Raw genomic sequence first — 20,167 nt, 5'->3', positions numbered from 1 at the left:
ATGTGAACCCTCTGAGTTAGCACCTGGAAAATTGTAGACTCACTAAATGTCAGTTTCCCCCCCACAGCTACAGAATACACATCTAGAAACTGACAAGCAGAATCCCTCTGTGCATCAGAATTATTATTCTTCATACGTGGGGTAGATTGATTAGCTTGGAATTCAGTGTTTTTTCATTCAAGGATCTCATAAGATGAAATGTCAGGAAGATGCTATATACCAACTTCATTGTCCTGTAGCCATCAAAGAGTATCATTTAGCTAAAATTTGAAACATATACATCTTATATTATTTATTATTGATGTCATTTACTCAGGAATATTTTAAAGAAGAAATGCATTGTAGAAGTGCACAAATTGAAGATACTATGAGAAAACTGAAAATGCTAAAAAAGTACAGAAATAAAATTCACTATTTTTAGGGATTTTTCACCATTTTAGTGTAAAGCATATGGATCCTTGAAGCATAATAATGAGCCTGAAATAGGAAAATATGTGACAGTTTCATCCACTCCGCCCTAGGTAGAAGGCAACTGAAAACTACCTCCCCCACCCCCAGACTATGCGACTGACCTTCTAAAGCACCAAGGCCTTGGGGTCTGCTATTACTCTCATGCTAGTACATCCCTTGACACTTATATTTGGAAGATTCAAAACAGGTGGTTGTGTGTAAAGACTTGATGAATCCCTTTCCAGCTCCTGATCTAAAAGTACTTGAGCTAAAGTTTTCCTGGTTGAAGGAATTACTGCACGTAGATCATACAAAAATCACCAATCAAAAGGCAAAGTGAAGAAAGAATCAAAAGGAAAGGTAAAAAAACAAAGTTATGCAGACATCTTGGTTGGAAATAAAAAAGTACTACAAAAGAACAATGAGGTAGACCTCAGACTTATACTTCTCCAACACAAAATCATAAGTTGTTAGAGCAATATATAGGTTTTGAGTTTTTAAAAAATCACATTGTAGTAAGCTACTCCAAATCAATAGTTGGTCATGTATGAAAACAGCAGAAAGACACCTGTAAGGGTCTGTAGAGGCTTCATAAAAATTTTGAAAAACATTTAATGAAGATATACTGCGATTGACTGAAAGATGGATCCAATCAATATGGGTAAGTTGAAGACATGATAAAGGATTTGTAGCAACTTGTTAATTGAAGATCCTCCATGGTGAGTACTTGAAGGTTCACTGTATGATTCTTTTGATTTTTATGTTAGAAAATTTTCATAATGATATTGGGGAGAAACCCCAAAACTATTTCCATGGAGACATCATAAATAAATAAAGATAGCAGTATATTAAAACATTTAAATGTGTGGGTTGTCTAATTGTTTACAAACTGAAGAGCTCTTTCTCAGTTTATCATTTATAATAATTAAAAACTGGCAACCAGCTGGTATTTAATGGTAGGACAACTGTTAAACAAATGGTTAAATAAAAAAATCCATAAAAGGACTGTATAGCCATTGATATAATTTGTCTAAGAAACATGATCTGTGTTACAAAATAAATGTATATAGCTCTGTACAATTACAACATGAATAAAAATAAATACATAAGGATATATCATGTTAGTTCTTTTATTATTTTTAAATCCATGGTATCCATTTTTTAAATGTGAAAAATACCTATTCTCATTTAAAATAATCTGCCCTATAAATAAATGCGGAATTTCATACCGAGTTGAAGGAGTATCTTCAGTTGTCAGCATCTAGAACAGTTATGTTGGCAAGCTGCTTTTCAGGCATTGTTCAGAGATAATTCTATCAAGTAAACAATGAATGAATGCGTAGATGACATCAACCTCAGCAATTACAAGGTCTCCTGCAGCCTGTGACTACTTACATGTTTTGGGGTCTCAGTCCTTGTGGCCCAACTTTCACAGTGCCATCTTGTGGAAGGACTGGACAGTTTCTGACCCTATTGTGTTTGCCTCCTTTGCAGGACTGATACATAGGATGCTGTTGTACTGTATCCATGTCATTCCACTTCCAGAATATTTTGCTAATGCAGTTATTGGGGTTGAAAGGACCATGGAATGAATGGCATAGTCATATTGCTTTCCTCCAAGGCAGAAGATAAGAAAGCAGGGAGGTCTGTATGGTGAAGTATAGCAAAAGCCACAGCTCACCCTCCCTAGGGTGAATTTTGTGCTGGTACTTGTGACTTCTGTGGGATGCATATCCAAGTCAGCAGTAGTCCTGGTGCCTGTGCCTCACAGACCTCATACGTATGGTAAACCATGTGTATCTGAGGTCAGAGAGAACTTTTTCAGTCTCTTTTGCATTAGATATTTTCTACCATAAATATATTTAGGTAGTACAGTTTTAGCCGAAGGTAGGATACTGGTGTTTTTAAGATTTGAAGTGAAGAGAAAAATTGGATAGTATTGAATGTCAGAGCCTTGAGATACTTTCAGTAGCTTCAGTCCGCTGGTCTTCCTGGGTAATATTTTTTTAAAAGAGCAAAGAGCAGTCATTTATCACTGAGGTTTCCTAGCAGGTGTAACATGTACTGTAGCAGCAGAGTGTAAACAATGTTTTTCTTTTCTAGATCTAAAAATAGCTAAAATTTGGGATGAACAAAAATAATAAAAGAATGTTAACTCTAGGGTGAAAACCTTTCCATTTTTTACTTAATTTATCTGGAGCTAACACCTAATTTGAGCAAGGGGGGTTCCTACTTCCCATTGTTTTAATGCTGTTGTCAGTAAATATACCTTGGAAATATTTGGGGGAGAGCAAAAACTGTGGAAGAGATTCCAGACAGAAAGGGAGGATTATCAGACCAATATCAGAAACAGAAAGCTATGGGAAAGTATAGACAGTGAATAATCCTTTTGTATTTATGTAATGTTTTTGAACCCTGTAAAATCAAAGCAATAATCAACAGCATCTAGAGAAATGGGAAATCATTACTGATGGACTCAGAAATGGATTAGGAGTGTTAATTTCTCTTTCCTTTTTCAAATAGGTTTTTCAATTTATTTGGCTTTTGCTGTCTAGAGTCAAACTGCTGGTTTCTTTAGCACCTTGTCTTTGCCAGCCTTTAACTTCAATATTTTGGTGATTTTTCATTCGCTACTTTTCTTCTATACAATTCTATGCATACACTTTATTTATTTATTCATTTATTATCAAGTCAATTGGTGAAGTGCTGAGCCTGGGATATTTGCTTCTGTCAGGTTTGGGAACATGGAGCAGTCAGGCAGAGCTCTTGGCCTCCATCTGCTGGTGGTTGGTGTCAAAGCAACTATGCCATTAGGACTAGAGCTGGTCCAGCCAACAAGGCCTGTTTAACATTATTCAGCAAAAGAAGGATGATAACATATCTTACAATATAAAATTTTATATAGTCAAATCAGTAGATATATAGAGAATAGAGATCAATTATGAACTAATGATTTAGCACTATATTAAATGAGTTAAAAAAATTCACCTTTGGCAACACATCAAGTCACAGAAAAATACTTAAAAAGAGGTATGGTCATTTCAGGTGAGAGATAAATCATATATTACTAATAATATGTGTTTGACATTTATGTATATTTGGGGGTATTCTATAAAATAACATAATGTCTTCTTTTTGATCTATAGTCATGTGTCTTTATGTGTCGGTGTGTGTACATGTGTGTAGTGGTGCATACGCTCTGTTTATCCATACAGTCTGCATGTATTTAGAGTCTATCTACTTCAAACCACTGAGATTCTCATAGGTGTGATAGCTGGAAAGCATGAATAACTCAGAACTGTGAACGTATTATTTACCTTCTATATTTGAGCCTTTAAATTCATTATCTACACATTGTCTATTTGAATGGTTTGCAACGTGGAAGAAACTTTGTTAGGTCTTTAATATTCTGGTGAAAGCCTGTTGATTTCTCTCACAATATAGCTATGAGTAATTGGGCACAATGGCACACACCTGTCATCCCAGCAACTCAGGAGACAAGTTTGAGGTCAGCGCCGTCAACTTAATGAGACCCTGTCTTAAGAAAAAAAATTTTAAAGGACTGGGGGTATAACTCAGTGGTAGAGTACACCTGGGTTCTATCCCCAGTACTACACACACACACACACACACACACACACACACACACACAGCAATTGTTCATTGTTTTGGGTGGGATTAGGATGCACTCCTAATTTATGATCTGATTATCACTCTTTTGACAACAATGACAATAACATCCATAAAAATATGGGTGGTTCTATAAAACAAGAGATGCAATTCTCTTAACTTTTTATATGTGAATTTTCAGTCATTCACAAACATATAAATCCCAAATAACTATTAATCCACTCCAATAATTATCAGCATTAATAATTCACTTTAAATAAGTATCTCTCACAATTCACATTTAAGAATTACTTTTCTGAACTCATGCATTTTAATAACAGGGTAGAAAATAAAGAAATGAAGGCTATATCCTGGCAAGTAACTACATTTTGGGTCATTGCTCACTTTTCAGGAAAGCCAAATTCTCATAATAGGAGATTCTTATATGAGAGAGAAGTGAATTTCTAAGAATATGAGTGGCACTTCATCATGTAACAAATAGTACAGCTCTTGACATTTTTTCATCCCCAAGGTAAAATACTATGTTGTAGAAAAATGTACTCTATAACAGGTTATTTTTATTATTTAGTATATTGTAATTTTGAGGCAGAAGAAATGTGTTTTCCCTGAAAGAGATTTAAGTTCTGGAACTTTTCCCACAAAGATTTGAAAATTTGTACTGAAATGCAGTTTTTCTAAACTCTGACGTTGCCTGATGAGGATGCTTTTGGAAAGTGCCTTGTGACAAGAGTGGGTGTGTTACTCATGTCCCCCATCTCCCATTCTGAGGCCCACACAGAGTGCTGTCCATCTCATGTCAGAATTAGATGTTGGGAGTTGATGTTTTCAAGAGTAGGGCTTTCCTGACTTAATAAAATGAACTGGGTAGAACTTACTCAGTAAAGGAATGGCTAGTGCTGATGACATCAGTGAACAGGATCAGTTTTTGAATCTGTGTCCTGGATGTATTATATGAGCTCAATCTAATATCTTTCCTCAGTCTTTCTGATTTGAACCCCTCCATTCAGGTCTGCCAAGCAGATGTCGTCAACCTTGTTAAAGAGTCGGACTCTAAACAAATTTGTTCAAAATTAAAACTTTTGATTATACTTCATTATTGCAAGTTTTTAATACTACTTAAAACTTTTTCTATTTTGCTTCTTCCAGAAAAGACCCCAAATATCATTTTGACGTTGTGCTATCCCACACACAACTCTACAATACTTGGATTATTTTAATGCATATTTGATTACAAAAATTATTTCTCCATCATTCTCAGGAGATCTATTTGAGAACCACTCCTCTTTTTTCCATGAAAGTGACTTAACTTCAGGAACCCTCCCCACAAGGATTTGAAAATTTGTAGTGAAATGTAATTTTTCTGAACTCTGATGTTGCACGATGAGGATGTTTTGCATATAGGACTTTCCTCTATGACCCAGGTATTGGGACTTGTGACTGGGATGGCCCCCAAGGCCTCGTTCATTTCCCTCTGCTTTTAGTCAACACTAAATGGAATAGCTTGTGGAGGGGAGGCCTTGCACACCTTAAAAGTAGTGTCTCAAGAATGACATGTTGCTTCCGTTCAAACTCCATTTGCTACACCTGACTGCAGGGAAAGCTGAGGAATGTCAAATTGATGGGGACTTAGGAAGAAGAGAGCTTTGATGAGCAGATATCAGACTCTGCTGCACCCAAATTCTGGGATTTGTACATGACACACAGCAAGCTTTGAAATCTCATGAGCCTCAGCAGAGGGGAGAAAAGAGGGAGGGAAGAGTTTGGCCTAGTGGAGGCATCTGAAGACTCAGACATGGCCTATTTGGTTTCCACCTTACAGATCCCTGGAACTGAAGCTGACCTGGCGGTAGGAACCACCTTACCAGCCGAGGGAGCCCTGGTGGAGGAAGCAGAGGCAGAGAAGGCAGCTGTCCCTGCTGGAGAGGGAGGAAGTCTAGAGGAGGCCAAAATTGATACTGAAACCACAGAGGTTGCAGACAAGGACAGACCTCTACCCACAGAGATGGAAGCAGCAGTGCCTCAGGTCAGTGTCCTCAGGAGAGAATATATGGGCAGACAGAGCTGACTGCAGAGCTCTGTGGGTTAATGGTGATAATACTTTGCACATGGAATGGGGTTTGTAGCCATCTTGTTACTCCTCATTCTATCAAAAAATTACATATCCTTAGATTCTCAGAAAGAATGGTCCTCGCATCCACACAATGTCAGCAGGTTTCACACAGGTCCCTCCCCAGTGCCTATGGCTGACCAGGCCTAACCATAGAAAGGAGGAAAAAAAAAAAAAATGATACAGGCATACCCATATTTACAGCAGCACAATCCACAATAGCCAAACTATAGAACCAGGCTAGGTATCCATCAGTGGATGAATGGATAAAGAAAATGTGATCTTTATACACAGTGGATTTTTATTCAGTCACAAAAAGAAATGTAATTATGACATTTGCAGGAAAATGGATGGAACTAGAGACCATCATATTGAGCAAAATAAGTCAAACTCAGAAGGTCAATGGTTTTATGTTTTCTCTCATATGGGAAGCTAGAGAGGAAATAGGAAAAGAAAGGTGTGGGAGGGCAGGGATCTCATGAAAATCAAAGGGAGATCAGCAGAGGAAGGGTCCAGGGAGTGGGAGGCAGGGAGGGAGGGGGTTAGTGCTGGGGAGTGATATTGACCAAATTATATTGTTATGTTTGTATGCATGAATGCATATGTAACATCCAATCCCATCAATATGTACGACTATAATGTGCCCATAAAAAATGTGGGAAAAAAGAAAGGAGAAAAGGAAACTAGGATAAAGTGATGGAAGAAAGGAATGAAGCACAGATGATGAAGAAAATGAAAATGGTGAGAAGACCAGAGAATAGAATAGAACAATAGGGCTGTTGTAAGGAATGAAGAAATGCCCGTAAAGGGCTTCGCCCAGTGTCATGCTCATAGTGAAAAATCAATATTAGTGAAATTGTCACTGGAGTCCCAGGCCTGGGGCTTGGCTCTGGGGGTTCCAACAAGCTGGATTTGTTTGTCCGCCCTCATCAGGAATAAAATAATATAAAAAGAAAAATGAATTCATTGCAGTTTGGCCAAACTTGGAAGACAGCTATTCTGCCTTGCCTGACACTTCCTGGAAGCATCGGGATCAAACAGGGAAAGAACGAGGCAGGAGGGGCAAAGAAAGGCACTTGTACATTCAGCCTCCTGGACCAGAGGCATATTGTCATTCTGGTACTTTGGGTCCTGTGACATCCTCCTGGTACTGGGGACCAAGGCTTTGGGGGACAGTTTCCGTTCCACTTCCTTTTTCATTTGATGATTGCCTGTAGGAAGCTAAGATGGAGAAATAAGTAACAGGTTAGCAGGACAATGGCTGGTCTCCTTCTTTTTCAATTTCAAAGGAGCAGCTGTTATACTGGGAAGCCAACTGTTACAGAATCGTATTCCTCTTATTACTCTTTGGAGCTTATTAAGAGTGCCTCAGAATCCCCAGCAGATTTCTTTTACCATGGGCATGTCACTGTGTTCCATATTGAAACGTGGGCTATTAAACACGTATGTGGAGTTGGAGCTAGCCCCAGCCCATCAGTGCTGCAGAGCAGCACACAAAGTCAACACAGCACAAATCCTGTGACTGGGACGGCAAGGGTCTGCTGAAAAAATGAAGCCAGCCAGCATGGAATCCTCCCTGGCACTTCCTGCACAGGATTGTTTCCTGACCCCACATGACACACCTTCTTCCCCTTCACTCTCCATCCCTCTTCCTAATGTTCACAGACTTATCCACCTGTGTGATTGCTCAAGGATCCAAGTGTGAATCCCACTAAGGGTTTTGTACTTAGAAGAGACCAAAAAAGGAAGCCATGCACAATTCAGAGGTCCAAAGTTCAAAAGCCTTCCAGGCTGAGGGAAGAACAGGTGGATAGTGGGGCGGGGAAGTGCAAGTGGCTAAGGAAGACACTCTTGTTCTCCAGGCCCTGTTTGACACCACTGCCTTCCTCTTTCCCCAGGAGAAGGTCATCCCTTCTGTTGTCATTGAGCCCGCCTCCAACAATGAAGGGGAAGGAGAACATGAAATCACCCTGGGTGCAGAGACTAAGGATGCCGCTGAGGATGTGGCTCCTCTGGGCTCCACCGGCGAGGCGCCAGAGCTGGTCACAGAGCAGAAGCCCCTGGAGGACTCTCAAGCTGCACCTCCTGCACCAGCGGGTGCTGCTGATCAATTCGCATCCGCAGGCGAGGCCTCTCCAGAAGTGCCTCCTGGCTTTCTCTACAAGGTCTTCCTTTTGTAACCTCATGGCCATTTGTCCTTTCTTTACCTCAACCCCTTCTGCTCTAACCTTTGGTTTTTTTATGTTACTTGTACTTTTTGCAATGATATTGTTTTTCTCTCAGAACTGCTTTCCTTCACCTCAACTTACCTTGGAAAATGGTAGGATTTCCATGTTGCTGGACACACGAGAACTACAATAATACTTTCCTTGTTTTAGCAAAAAATAATTAATGGGAAGTTCACCACAGGGAACATAACCTCTCCCTGTATGATAAAGGAGTTAATTCCCCTTATGTCCAGCCTGGCTCAGACCAGTTCCTCCAAGTCACCTCTTTATCAAGATGATACCCAAAGCAATCATCAGGGCAGGAAGCAGGAAGTACTCAGTGCATAAAAGTAGGGAGCCAATAAATATTCTCAAAATAAGCAAGTAAAGATATTAATAGAATTCTGTGAAAAGGAAGAAGTAGAAGCCTACATTAATGGGAAGAAGATTCTTCCCATGGAGGCTACTTACAGACTTCACAAACTCAGTGGTCCTCCACCCCCAAAGTGAGTAGTTGCTTAAAAACACTGACATAAGCCAAGTGTTGAAGGCAGATAAGGCTCCCTAATAGAATCTGGTTAGAAATTTTTAATTCTATAAGTTGATTTTATATTTCAAAATATAGCTAATTTCTTCCTTTTAAAGAGTGTTAAATTTGCCCTTGGTGCGTGGTGCATGCCTGTAATCCCAGTGGCTGGGGAGGCTAAGACAGAAGGATATCAAGGTAAAAGCCAGCATCAGCAAAAGTGAGGCACTAAACAACTCAGTGAAACCCTGTCTCTAAATAAAAAATACAAAATAGGGCTTGGGTTGTGGCTCAGTGTTTGAGTGCCCCTGAGTTCAATCCCTAGTACTCCCCAAAAAATAGTGTTAAATGTGCATGTATTCATGGGCTATCATTGAATAGTGGAATGTTCTTGTTTAGAGAGTGTCAGCTGCCTTGCTACCTCAAGGGGGTGTGGCATGGGTATTCTATATTTATAAAAGCATGAACATGGAAAAAAAATCCTGCAGGTTAGTGGGCTACATCTGGCTGTGTTGTGTTTTAACTAGAGCACATAAAGGCAAGGAAGCCATGTACCAGGAAAGGCCAGGGCTTGAGGGGCCACCCTGGCTTCCTTGCTAACTGGCGTAGCATAGACACATCATTTAACCCCTCACCCTAGGTTTTTCTCATCAGAGGAATTAATTTTTAATTAATAATATTAATAATATTTCCAGCCTTTTCATTTTATGATTCTTTGTGTAAAATACATGTTTTAAAAGCATGTTGTCCAAGTCATGGGTGGATTTTAGGAGAGGGACATGAGATAAATTAAACTGGCTAGGACTATATAGTCCTTCAATCTGGGAGATGGGAATATGGATGTTCATTATGTTATTCTTTCATTTTTTCTTATAATGGGGATGGAACCCAGGAGAACTTAACCACTGAGCCACATTCTTAGCACCCCCTTTTTAATTTTTTTTTTTTTTTTTTTTTTAGATAGGGTCTCATCAAGTTGCTTACGGCCTCACTCAGTTGCTGACTTTAAACATGGAATACTCCTCCCTAAGCCTCCCAAGCTGCTGGAATTGCAGGCATGTACCACCATGCCTGACTTTCTGCTTTTTTTCTATAATATAATTTTAAAGAGATATTTTTTGAAGGGAAGAAAAACAGCTTGTCATGGTAGGATAGGAAAATGATGTTATAAAGAAATTGATCACAGAGTTTAATTAAATAATGATTCCTATACAACATGCAAGTGATAGTTTTCCTGATTTTTTAGTTATTTGATAGAAGCCAAAGTTAGAGGAACTTCCAGCAAGGCATTTTTTGGTTCAAGCTAAACAACAAATAACATTTTTTACTGCTTGTTAAAACAATAAAAAAAAGCATCAGTGGTAATAACATGAAAGCCTTTAACAAAGAGATGATGAATTAAAAAGTAATAATATAATACTCTCAGCTATTGCAGAAGGCATTTCATTACTAAATATACATGCCGATGACCTCATATAAGTCAGTAAGAATCAAAAGTATTAAGTAAATAAGAATAGTGTTTCCTTTTTGTCTTCAGAGGTCTTCTTTTCCTTGGAGTGTATGTTAGTCTATTTTTGATAACTAGGATGAAATAACCAAGTCTGTGGGTACTTTCTAAAGAAAAGAGGTTTATGTAGCTCACAGCTCTGGAGGTTCAAGAGCAGGACTACTGCACTAGTTCTGTTCTGGTGAGGGCACCATTGGCTACATCACATGGCAGATGTATTGTGGGAAGTGGGAGAGATCACATGATGAAACAGGAAACCAGAGCATGGGAAAAGGCTGATCTTACTCTTTTATAATAACCCTCTTGCAAAACTAACAGGGGTCCTGTGAGAATTACATTAATCTCATTTGAAGGACTTGCCCTAATGACCTCCTCCTGGGCTCTACCTCTTAAAAGTTCCCAACCCTCCCTTACTGCCACACTGGGGACCAAACCTCCAACACACGAACCTTTGAAGGACACATCCCGTCTATCCCTGTGTGTATCTTCATCTTTTTATCCCACTTGGAGGCTGCTTCTAAGTGTGCCCGCCTATGATCTAAGAAACCATGCTTTTACATCTCCTCTTTCTAAAATAAATCAGTTCTTTAAATCTTTTGCAGGTGGAAACACTACATGATTTTGAGGCAGCAAATTCAGATGAACTTACCCTACAAAGGGGTGATGTGGTGCTGGTGGTCCCCTCGGATTCAGAAGCTGACCAGGTAAAAGATTGGAAGATGCTTCAGGCCACCTTGGTTTTTCCTGAGGGACAGTGGGACACAGTGACTTCCTGAAGACACTTCTGTTCTCTGAGATGCTACAGTTCAACTCTGAAAAGGGCTTAAGGGCTTGTGACCACAGCATACCGTTAGCTTGTTTTACAGGACACTCTCTGGGCTGATGCTTCATGGTTTTGTTTTTATGCAATTAAATGACCTTTTCTGATTCTAGAACCACTTCGTAGGGATGTTGTGACACAGTTCTTCAGGAAATACAGAAACTGCTTATGAATCCCCTTCAAAATCCCCTTCAAAAGTGGTTGCCCCTGAGGGCTGACCAGGTTGACTGGGAAAGAACAGGGGAGAACTTTCCAGGGAGATGAAAATGCTGTTTCTTGTGATGGGGTGTGGGTATGTTTGTCAAAACTCAGTTGAACTGTATGCTTTACAACTCTACTTTATTGTAGTATTTAAATTATACCCCACCTTAAAAGAAATCATTACAGAATAAACAGCAACCACCGAAACCCTCCTCGTAGAGTGGTCTGATATTAAGGTGCTGGGAACTCCCATTTTGTTCCTGTTCAGGATTTGTGGACTCTTGAAATTGGTATGCCAGAGGTATATATACATGGATCTCTGAACACGTTTTTCTGGAGCAAAGATCTATAACTTCCATTCTACTGCTAAAGAGATGTATGAGTCCTCCCCCTAAAAATGTAAAGTTGACCACCACAGTTTTTGAGATTAAGACTTATACATCTCTAATGTTTTGTTCTTTCTCTTGATGATGGTACCTGACACCAACGTAAATCAGGGGCTGATCAAGCACTCAGAGTCTCTGCCACAGTACAATTAGAAATTAACAAAAATAATGAAAGCCCCAATGTTTAAACATTTTAAAAATGCACTTCTAAATATTTCATGAGTCAAAGAAATAATAGTATAAGTAAAAAAAAAAATCTCATGATATTGATCATTGATTCTTAGTTTTAAGCCCAAGAATATAAAGGGAGGTCAAGTTGAAGAGAAAGCATATAGAAGGAAGGAAAATAATAAAAATAAATTCACAAATGAATGCAATAAAATAGAGACAGTTAATTCAGCCAAAAGATGTTTCCTTGAAACGATTAATAAAATCGTTATTAAAATCTTAAAAAGATTTTTCATTGAAAAGTGACACAAAACCACCATTTGACCCAGCTATCCCACTCCTTAGCCTATACCCAAAGGACTTAAAATCAGCATACTACAGAGATACAGCCACATCAATGTTCATAGCTGCTCAATTCACAATAGCCAGACTGTGGAACCAACCTAGATGTCCTTCAATTGATGAATGGATAAAGAAACTGTGGTATATATATACAATGGAATATTACTCAGCCATTAAGAATGATAAAATTATGGCATTTGCAGGCAAATGGATGAAATTGGAGAATATCATGCTAAGTGAGATAAGCCAATCTCAAAAAGCCAAAGGACGAATGATATTGCTAATAAGTGGATGATGACACATAATGGGGGGAGGGAGGGGTTAGTGTTAGGTTTAGAGTTAGGGTTAGGGAGGGGGGCAAGAATGGAGGAAGGAAGGACTATATAGAGGGAAAAGAGGGGTGGGAGGGGTGGGGGAAGGGAAAAAATAACAGAATGAATCAAACAACATTACCCTATGTAAATTTATGATTACACAAATGGTATGCCTTTACTCCATGTACAAACAGAGAAACAACATGTATCCCATTTGTTTACAATAAAAAATAAATTAAAAAAACGTGACACAAAGTATAATTGCCAATATAGGCAAAATATCAACATCTCAAAAAGATTTAAGATTCCATTATATAGATTTATGTTTTTTGCATTCACCATAAATTAATTTTTAAAGACATAAAATTTTAAAAGCTGGTTTTTTATATTTACCAACATATTTATTAGTTCCAGTGTTCTTCATTCCTTCCTATAAATTGAGTTTTTACTTGTTTTCATTTCTTTTCTGGTTGAAAATTTTCCTTTATTAATTCTCATAGCACTGATCTGCTGGCAATAAGTCTGTTGCCTTCTGTTTATCTGAAACTGTCTTCATTCATGTTCATTTTAAAGATATTTTCATAAGGGAAAAAATTCTGAATTGACTTTAGTCTTCAAAGACGTTTCATTATTTCCTAAGCTTTCTTGTTTATAATAAGAAATCATTTACCATTTATTTAATATTACTTTTCTGTATACAATGTAACTTTCCTGAGAAAATTCTCTGTGTTTTTGGTTTGTGTTGGTTTGACTAGAATGTGGTTAGGTGGTGTATGATTTCATACTTGGGGCTCACTGAGCTCCTTAGACTTGTAACCTGATATTTTCCATTATATTTGGAAAACTTTCAGCTATCATTTCTTTCAATTTTTTCAGTCTCATCCTTTTATTATTATTTTTTCTTCATTTTCCAGTTTTTCTGTGTCCACCTTCTTGATGTCTAAGATTCTGTTGTTTTTTGGGGGGAAGAGTTGATAATATATTTTTCTATGGTAGTCATGTTAGAAGATTTTTGTTATCTGTCTTCTAATACTGTGACCCTTTGCTACTTTGAATTTGTTGTCAAGCTTACCCAATGATTTTTCTGTTTTAGATTATACAGTTCTAACATTTCTTTTCTTTTCTATACTTTGCTGAGATTTCCCATCTTTTCTCTCATTATCACTGTCTTTCAATTTAGGTACTTGAACGTATTTATGATAACTGCTTTAAATTGCTTACCGATAATTACAAAAGCTGGACCACTTCAGGGCGTATTTCCATTGATTTCCTTTTATCACTGAGTCATCTTTTCTGTTTTTTTCCTTGTGTATATTAATATTTATATTGATACTGGACATAGTGGGTGAAAAATCTTCAATGTCTGGATCCTGTTTTCTATATCTGAAGGTTGTTTATTTTGTTCTATCAGGCATTTAAATTACTTTAAGTTAAATTAAATTCAAGGCATTATTACCTTGAATTTGTGGAAATTTGTTACATACTCTTAGGATGGGTGCCTTTAGTTTGCATAGATTCTTAGTCCTGGGACTTTGTCTCTACACCTAAGACACAGCTTTCTATTTCAGTAGAAAGTTCACAGGGTTTATTAATACTTCTAATTTGCTGGAATGCAAACTCTAAACCCTGTGCCCTCCTCCAGTGACAGTGCCTAAATCTCTAGTCAATTTTTTAGCCAAGTTCTGCTGTTGTTTCCCCCCCGTGGTTTTGGAGTACCCCTTATGTGTGCAAACTTGGAGGTCTGCCACGGATTTCAAAAAGTTTCCCTGCGTAGTTGGGGAATCCCACATGGCTCCCTCCTTTTCATGCTATCCCCCCATAAATGTACAGTTTCTTCAGCAACCCAAAACTCTATCCTCTGAATGCCCTCTGTCACATGGATTGACAGGATCAGCTTAGATCTCACCTGCTACACTCCTTGAAGAGTTGTACCCATGATAAATACCTATCTCATTATATGTAGACTTATATTTTGTTACATATTTTAAACAAATGTATAGATAGATTTACGTATGTGTACATATGTCCATAGAGAGAATTATTCTAGTATTCATAATTATTCTTTGCAGAAGCATTTGTCTAATAGAAACCATTATCAGAATGGTAAATCCTTGTCTACCACATATTTTAAGCAGTTAAAATTTAATTGTCCTTAACTAAATTATGATGTTGGCTAATATCCTTCAGATTGTGATTTAAGTTTCATTTCAGAATATATGTGTTGGGATATATCTTCATTATGGGTTTTTGGAAGTGCTTGGCTTTTTTTATTATTATTAATATTGAACCAATTTTAAAATGGTTGAATCTACTTGGCTGCCATTAGATTTTTCACTCACTGTAAATAAAGTCAAATATAGACACTTGTGAGGAAGAAATGACCTTTTATATGCATACTAGAGGTCTGGGAGATATTTAGTTACCATCTTTTACTTTAAGTAGAACTTTGTCCTTCACATATATGGCATCATAATTTTAAAGAGGCACTTTTCCTCATCAGCGAGAATATTATCAGTTATTTTATTGGGTCATTTTTTTTCTCAGTGTTTTTTCTTTTTTTCTGCCTTCAAAAATTGGCCTGTCTAAGTGCTTATATTTCTTGTCTATATGGCAGCATCAATTTATAGTCTCAGATGATATCAAAAGGGAATGTATTCAGCTTCTTTATTTAATTTTTGAGACCTCCTTTTATCTGATGTACTTGAACTGTGCTGGGGATTGGTTCAGATTAAATCTGGCCATCTCTCATCCTAAGTGGGATTTTTCCTGTGCTGGTTAACATAATAAAGACAGTCATTTCCCACTAGTCTCACTTCATTCAGTCTGCATGCTTCCTATTGTTCCTTCCAACTCCACTGTGTCCAGCTGGGCTCTGCTTATTTGCTGAGGGCCAAGAGCAGACAGTGGCCTCTGCTTCTCAATTGTAAGTCTCACCTTCCATTTTGTAGGCAACCACGCATGGGTTCTTGAACCTTTCTGTGGCTAAATGTCTTTATTTTGATAATGGTGTTCCTCCTATATGACAGACACATGTTAATTTATAAAGAATATATGAATGTGTCCAACAAGAATGCCGCAATATTAAAGTGCTTTGGAGTTTAAAGAAACTTGAAATATCAGACAATAGCAGCAGCAGCAGCAGCAACATCAGGCAGCACATATCTAGCTTTCAGTCCTTGATAAGACCTGGAGACAGTGTTTATTGTATTATATGTTGTGAGCTGTGAAACAGAGATTCTTCCTTAAAACAAGGGACTCAAGGTGAAATATAAACTTTCTGTAGCCTCCCCAGGAGACCTAGAGTCTCAGTTCACTGTGACCCACAGATTACAGGTTCCTTGAATACCATGTTTTCTTTTTTCTCATGCCACAATCCAGAAGATGTCATTTAAATATGCCATCATACAAAATTAGGATGTTAATTCAATTAACTCTATAGAGTATATAAATAATTTCCAATGTTCATTCTTTAATTTTTCTTTCACTCCTAAATTATTTGCCTACCCACTGGTCATAGCACACCACTTCTCATGTTCTGTGACATCCTGGGCAGAACCACAACACTAATGGAACAAATTATCATATGAGTTCTTCAGTAGTTCATTAAACCCTGAAAGGCTGTCCTTGTCTTGCAGGATGCTGGCTGGCTGGTGGGAGTGAAGGAGTCAGACTGGCTGCAGTACAGAGACCTGGCCACCTACAAAGGCCTCTTTCCAGAGAACTTCACCAGACGCTTGGAGTAGGGCTGCGAATATTGCTGAAAGAGCTCAATGACTGGGTTTTTAAACCTTTGCAAAATCCCAAGGAATTCACTTTTGCTATTACACTCTTAATGATTTACAGACTGACGCCAGACAAAGCTGGGGAAGACCTGTCAGTAGAGCATGTGTGCAAAAGGTATAAGAGGAAAACAAAAGCAAATTAAGGGAAAAAAACCCTCACTCTGTTCCCATGTGGTCGATAACAGGTTTGTTTGTGCTTTGTCCCAACTGTGGACACTCTTGTACTTGATTCCCCTCCCAACAGTTCTAAAGTAGCTTTCTCCAGACCAGACCTTAATTTCTCTGCACCAAGTGTATGGTATCAAGTGGCTGCCCTGCAGAAGATGTGATGAATTGTCCTGTAGTACAAGATTATCTTATTCTCTCCCTTTCAAGTTTACTGTGTTTAAAACTAAACCGCTGCAAATGTTCTCAATGGTCTTTTCTAGCACACCCACATATACATATATATGCAGACACACAGTCACATGAGCTAGTTCCCATGACTGCTGGATCTATGTGTATGCAGAAGGCTACATATACATAGTTGCTTTCTTTCCTTTCTGTTGTAGCTCTTTGCCTTTCGAGTGTCATTGATACATGCATTGCTCTTATTCTGTCTGGCATTACAGTTGCAGTTTTGCCTCAGGGCAAAACCAGCCATCCCATTGCCAAAGTGGTCAACAGTATCTGTGTTTGTCATATGCAGTTTTCAGGATGAAATGACAAATAGCACGTCCATGCTTCTGCCCCTCTGGAGAAAGCAGGGCCTAATTACGCAGCTGTCCAGCTGCTGTGGCTGGAGGAAGGTTAGTTCAGGATGAGCAGCTAAGTGGTCTTCACTTCTGCCTTTACCAGAATGGCTAGAAGATGGGGCATATTAATGCACCCCCAAAGAACCTATTTAAAATAGCTCCTATATATTCCCACCTCTTCATATTTATGCAACTCATCTTCACAGATTGTCCTAAAAGAAAATAGGTGATGTATGCTGTATCCACAAATCATCTGTAATAATTATGTTTTCCGTGCTGTGTCATTCCAAATAAACCTTTGGTAATCTCTAACAATTACCCTAATTCCCTTTTATGAGTCTTTTTTAAAAAAAAAAAAAAAAAAAAAAACGAAAAAAACAACAAAGCATTTTCCAGTAGGACACACTACTTGAAATAATTTATATTGGAGTTGTTATTTGTGCAGAAATATGCTTGTTCCTCCACTGGGTTGTGCTCCATAGCCCCTCCTCTCTCCCCCTCCCCCTTCATTCCAGTCATTGCTGGTCACTCAGTGTTCCTGATAACCAGCAATTACTACAGCACAAATAACAGCTATGGAGGGAGACACCTTAAAGGTGCTGGCTGTGGACCCCCCAGCCTGTGAATCACTGACAATCTTACAACCTTCATACTCAGCAATTTCTTTCCATGCCAGCCTCATTTTTTTTGGTCACTTTTCTTTCTGGCATGTTTATGTTTGTAGGTACATAAAATATTTAATCCAATGGAATAGAAAAGTCGATTCATGGGGCCATTGTTACCAGAAGAGAATTCTTCAAACAAAAACATTTCATTTTGATTTAGACTCTTCTCTGCTACTATAATTCTATTCACAGTGCAGGCTAATCAAGAATGTGCATTCTTAGGACTTTTAAGTGTGGTAATTGTTTCTGATTCATGGTTCAAATTCTCCTGATAGATTACTGAATTTGAGGTTTTATGTGTTAATAGGGAAATTGCTTTTATTGACCCATGGTTTTTCAAAAGGCTAATTTTCAGGGAAAATGGGTCATCATGAATGCTGGTCTAGTGCAAGAAAATAGCATGCATTGTCCAGAAGCATAGCTGTTGTTTCAGCAAGAGAAATGCAGCAGTGTGAGGTTCTTAATAGAAAGCCTCCTTATACTAAGACTGCACAAGGGATGCTAAAAGCCAAGACTGAAAAATAAGCTCTAGTAATAACATGCATCTCATGTTCTATAAAGATAATTGCCACATCTCCTGGAACAGTTATTCTGAAATTCCTGTTGCACTTCTGTCCACAGTGTCTCTTCTAGTGTACAGTTTGATAGATCATGACCCAGATAAGTCTTGCTCTGAGCTTCCTAGATAAAACTACCTAGGTGAATGTAACAACATTTGTCCAAGATGACATATTCCTGATTCTTTTAAAATATCTTTGGGGATTTTGAACACTAAATAATCAAGATTCTTTGTCTCAGGAATTGCCAATATCCAAGAATTCCCACTGTACTGAAAAGGCAGGTGATGCAGGTAGTTTAGTGCTATTCTGCAAAAATGGCCTCTCATATAGAGTGAACACTCTTTTCCACATTAGTGGATTTTCAAAGGGATGTGTGAGTACACAAGCCACAAACCCATCATAGACACATCATTTGTTCATATATTGGCAAGTTTGTACCTATGTTTTATACCAAATGGACTGGATCCAAGAAGCCCTAGCTGAGCCTGTTCTCCGTATTTTAAGATTCCTCTTACAAGCCTAATGACTTGCAAATCTTCAAATAGTTCTGAGTCAGATAAAGAAAACCTGTAGTTCTTAAGAAAAATCATTGGCATTCCTACATTCCTACCAATACCACCTATGGCCCTGCTTTTAAACCTGTGTGATGTGAATAACTGCAAACAAAATCCTCTGGCAGTTTAAACTTTTATTGATATCTCAGGGTAACCAGGGCCCCTGCCACAGGAAGAGATCATGTGGCATGTTGTTGTGTGTCTTCCACCAGAGCTTGCTCTTCCTGACAAAGCTGGGACAGCTTTGGAGTCAGCCAGAGAACACACCCATCATATCTGGGGCTGCCAGACAGAGTGTGCAGGTTCAGAATTCTGAGTGCTCTTATGGCATAAAGAAAACTTTACTCAGGCTATTAGAAAAATCCCAACATGACCCATGTCCCAGTCAGGTGGCCCATTTGAGGAAGCACCTTTGGGAAACTATAAAATATATATATATATTTACATATATAAAACCAATGAATTTAAAAGTGACCAAGGCTCAGTGCTTTAAAATACACAGAATGCATGGCTGAACACCTTGAAGCCTTAGAAATAGACTGGTCAAAAGATTGGCCTTGCTATCTAACTCCACTAGTTTTTCAAAGGAGCCTAACTAAAAGCTTGTCTTCCATTTTTGACTTGGAACCCAGTGAGAAACTTTACAGGCATTCTGGGGGCAGGGGCGGGAGGGCTTGGAGAAGAGCAGCTGGCAAGCAGCTGGCAGCCTTTCTCCATTTGATGCTGTAGCTACTGTCTTCCCACCATTGTGGACTCTTCCCAGGACTCAAAGAAATGGAATTGGACATTTGGTAGCTGCATGGAGATGACAACAACTTATATTCTCTTGGCAAAATTTGAAAATCGAGAGCCACATGTTTTAAGACTATCCTGTTTGGAGCACCATGCTGGGGCCAACAGGGCTGTTCTCTGGCAGCATTCTTCAAGGTGCATGGCAAAGGTTTGATCAATTGTTCACAAAAGCCAAATAAACTATGCTTGAATAAGCTGAATAGTCCACCCCAATATTTCATGACTTATTGGTTATACTTTTTAAAGATTGCTTACTGGTAGCCCATACTGCTTTTTCAGTGTAAAAGTTAATTGTGACACAACTCTTAAATCTATGCAAAATAAGAGAAAAGCCAGGCGGGTAACTTAAAGCTTTTTCAAAGAAAATCCAACCTTTTTCTTCATTAACAGCCAATTAATTTCCAGTCCTTTATGATCTTAGG

General features: G+C 38.4%; 1 protein-coding gene across 7 annotated transcripts in view; it reads left to right on the top strand.

Annotated features, from left to right (window-relative positions):
• AMPH (amphiphysin) overlaps positions 1–17,492 on the top strand; it is a 221,793-nt gene extending 204,301 nt beyond the window's left edge. For all 7 annotated transcript variants that reach the window (XM_079151757.1, XM_079151756.1, XM_079151754.1 and 4 more), the window contains 4 exons: positions 5,900–6,103; positions 8,086–8,352; positions 11,030–11,131; positions 16,294–17,492. In XM_079151757.1, coding sequence (XP_079007883.1) covers positions 5,900–6,103; positions 8,086–8,352; positions 11,030–11,131; positions 16,294–16,401 — 681 coding nt within the window. In that variant the 3' untranslated portion in view covers positions 16,402–17,492. The remainder of the gene's footprint in view (positions 1–5,899; positions 6,104–8,085; positions 8,353–11,029; positions 11,132–16,293) is intronic.
• Positions 17,493–20,167: the final 2,675 nt, after the last annotated feature.

This window comes from Sciurus vulgaris (assembly GCF_902686455.1).
Source record: "Sciurus vulgaris genome assembly, chromosome: 8".
Classification (NCBI taxonomy): Eukaryota; Metazoa; Chordata; class Mammalia; order Rodentia; family Sciuridae; genus Sciurus; species Sciurus vulgaris.
This window is presented reverse-complemented; position numbering and strand designations above follow the sequence as displayed.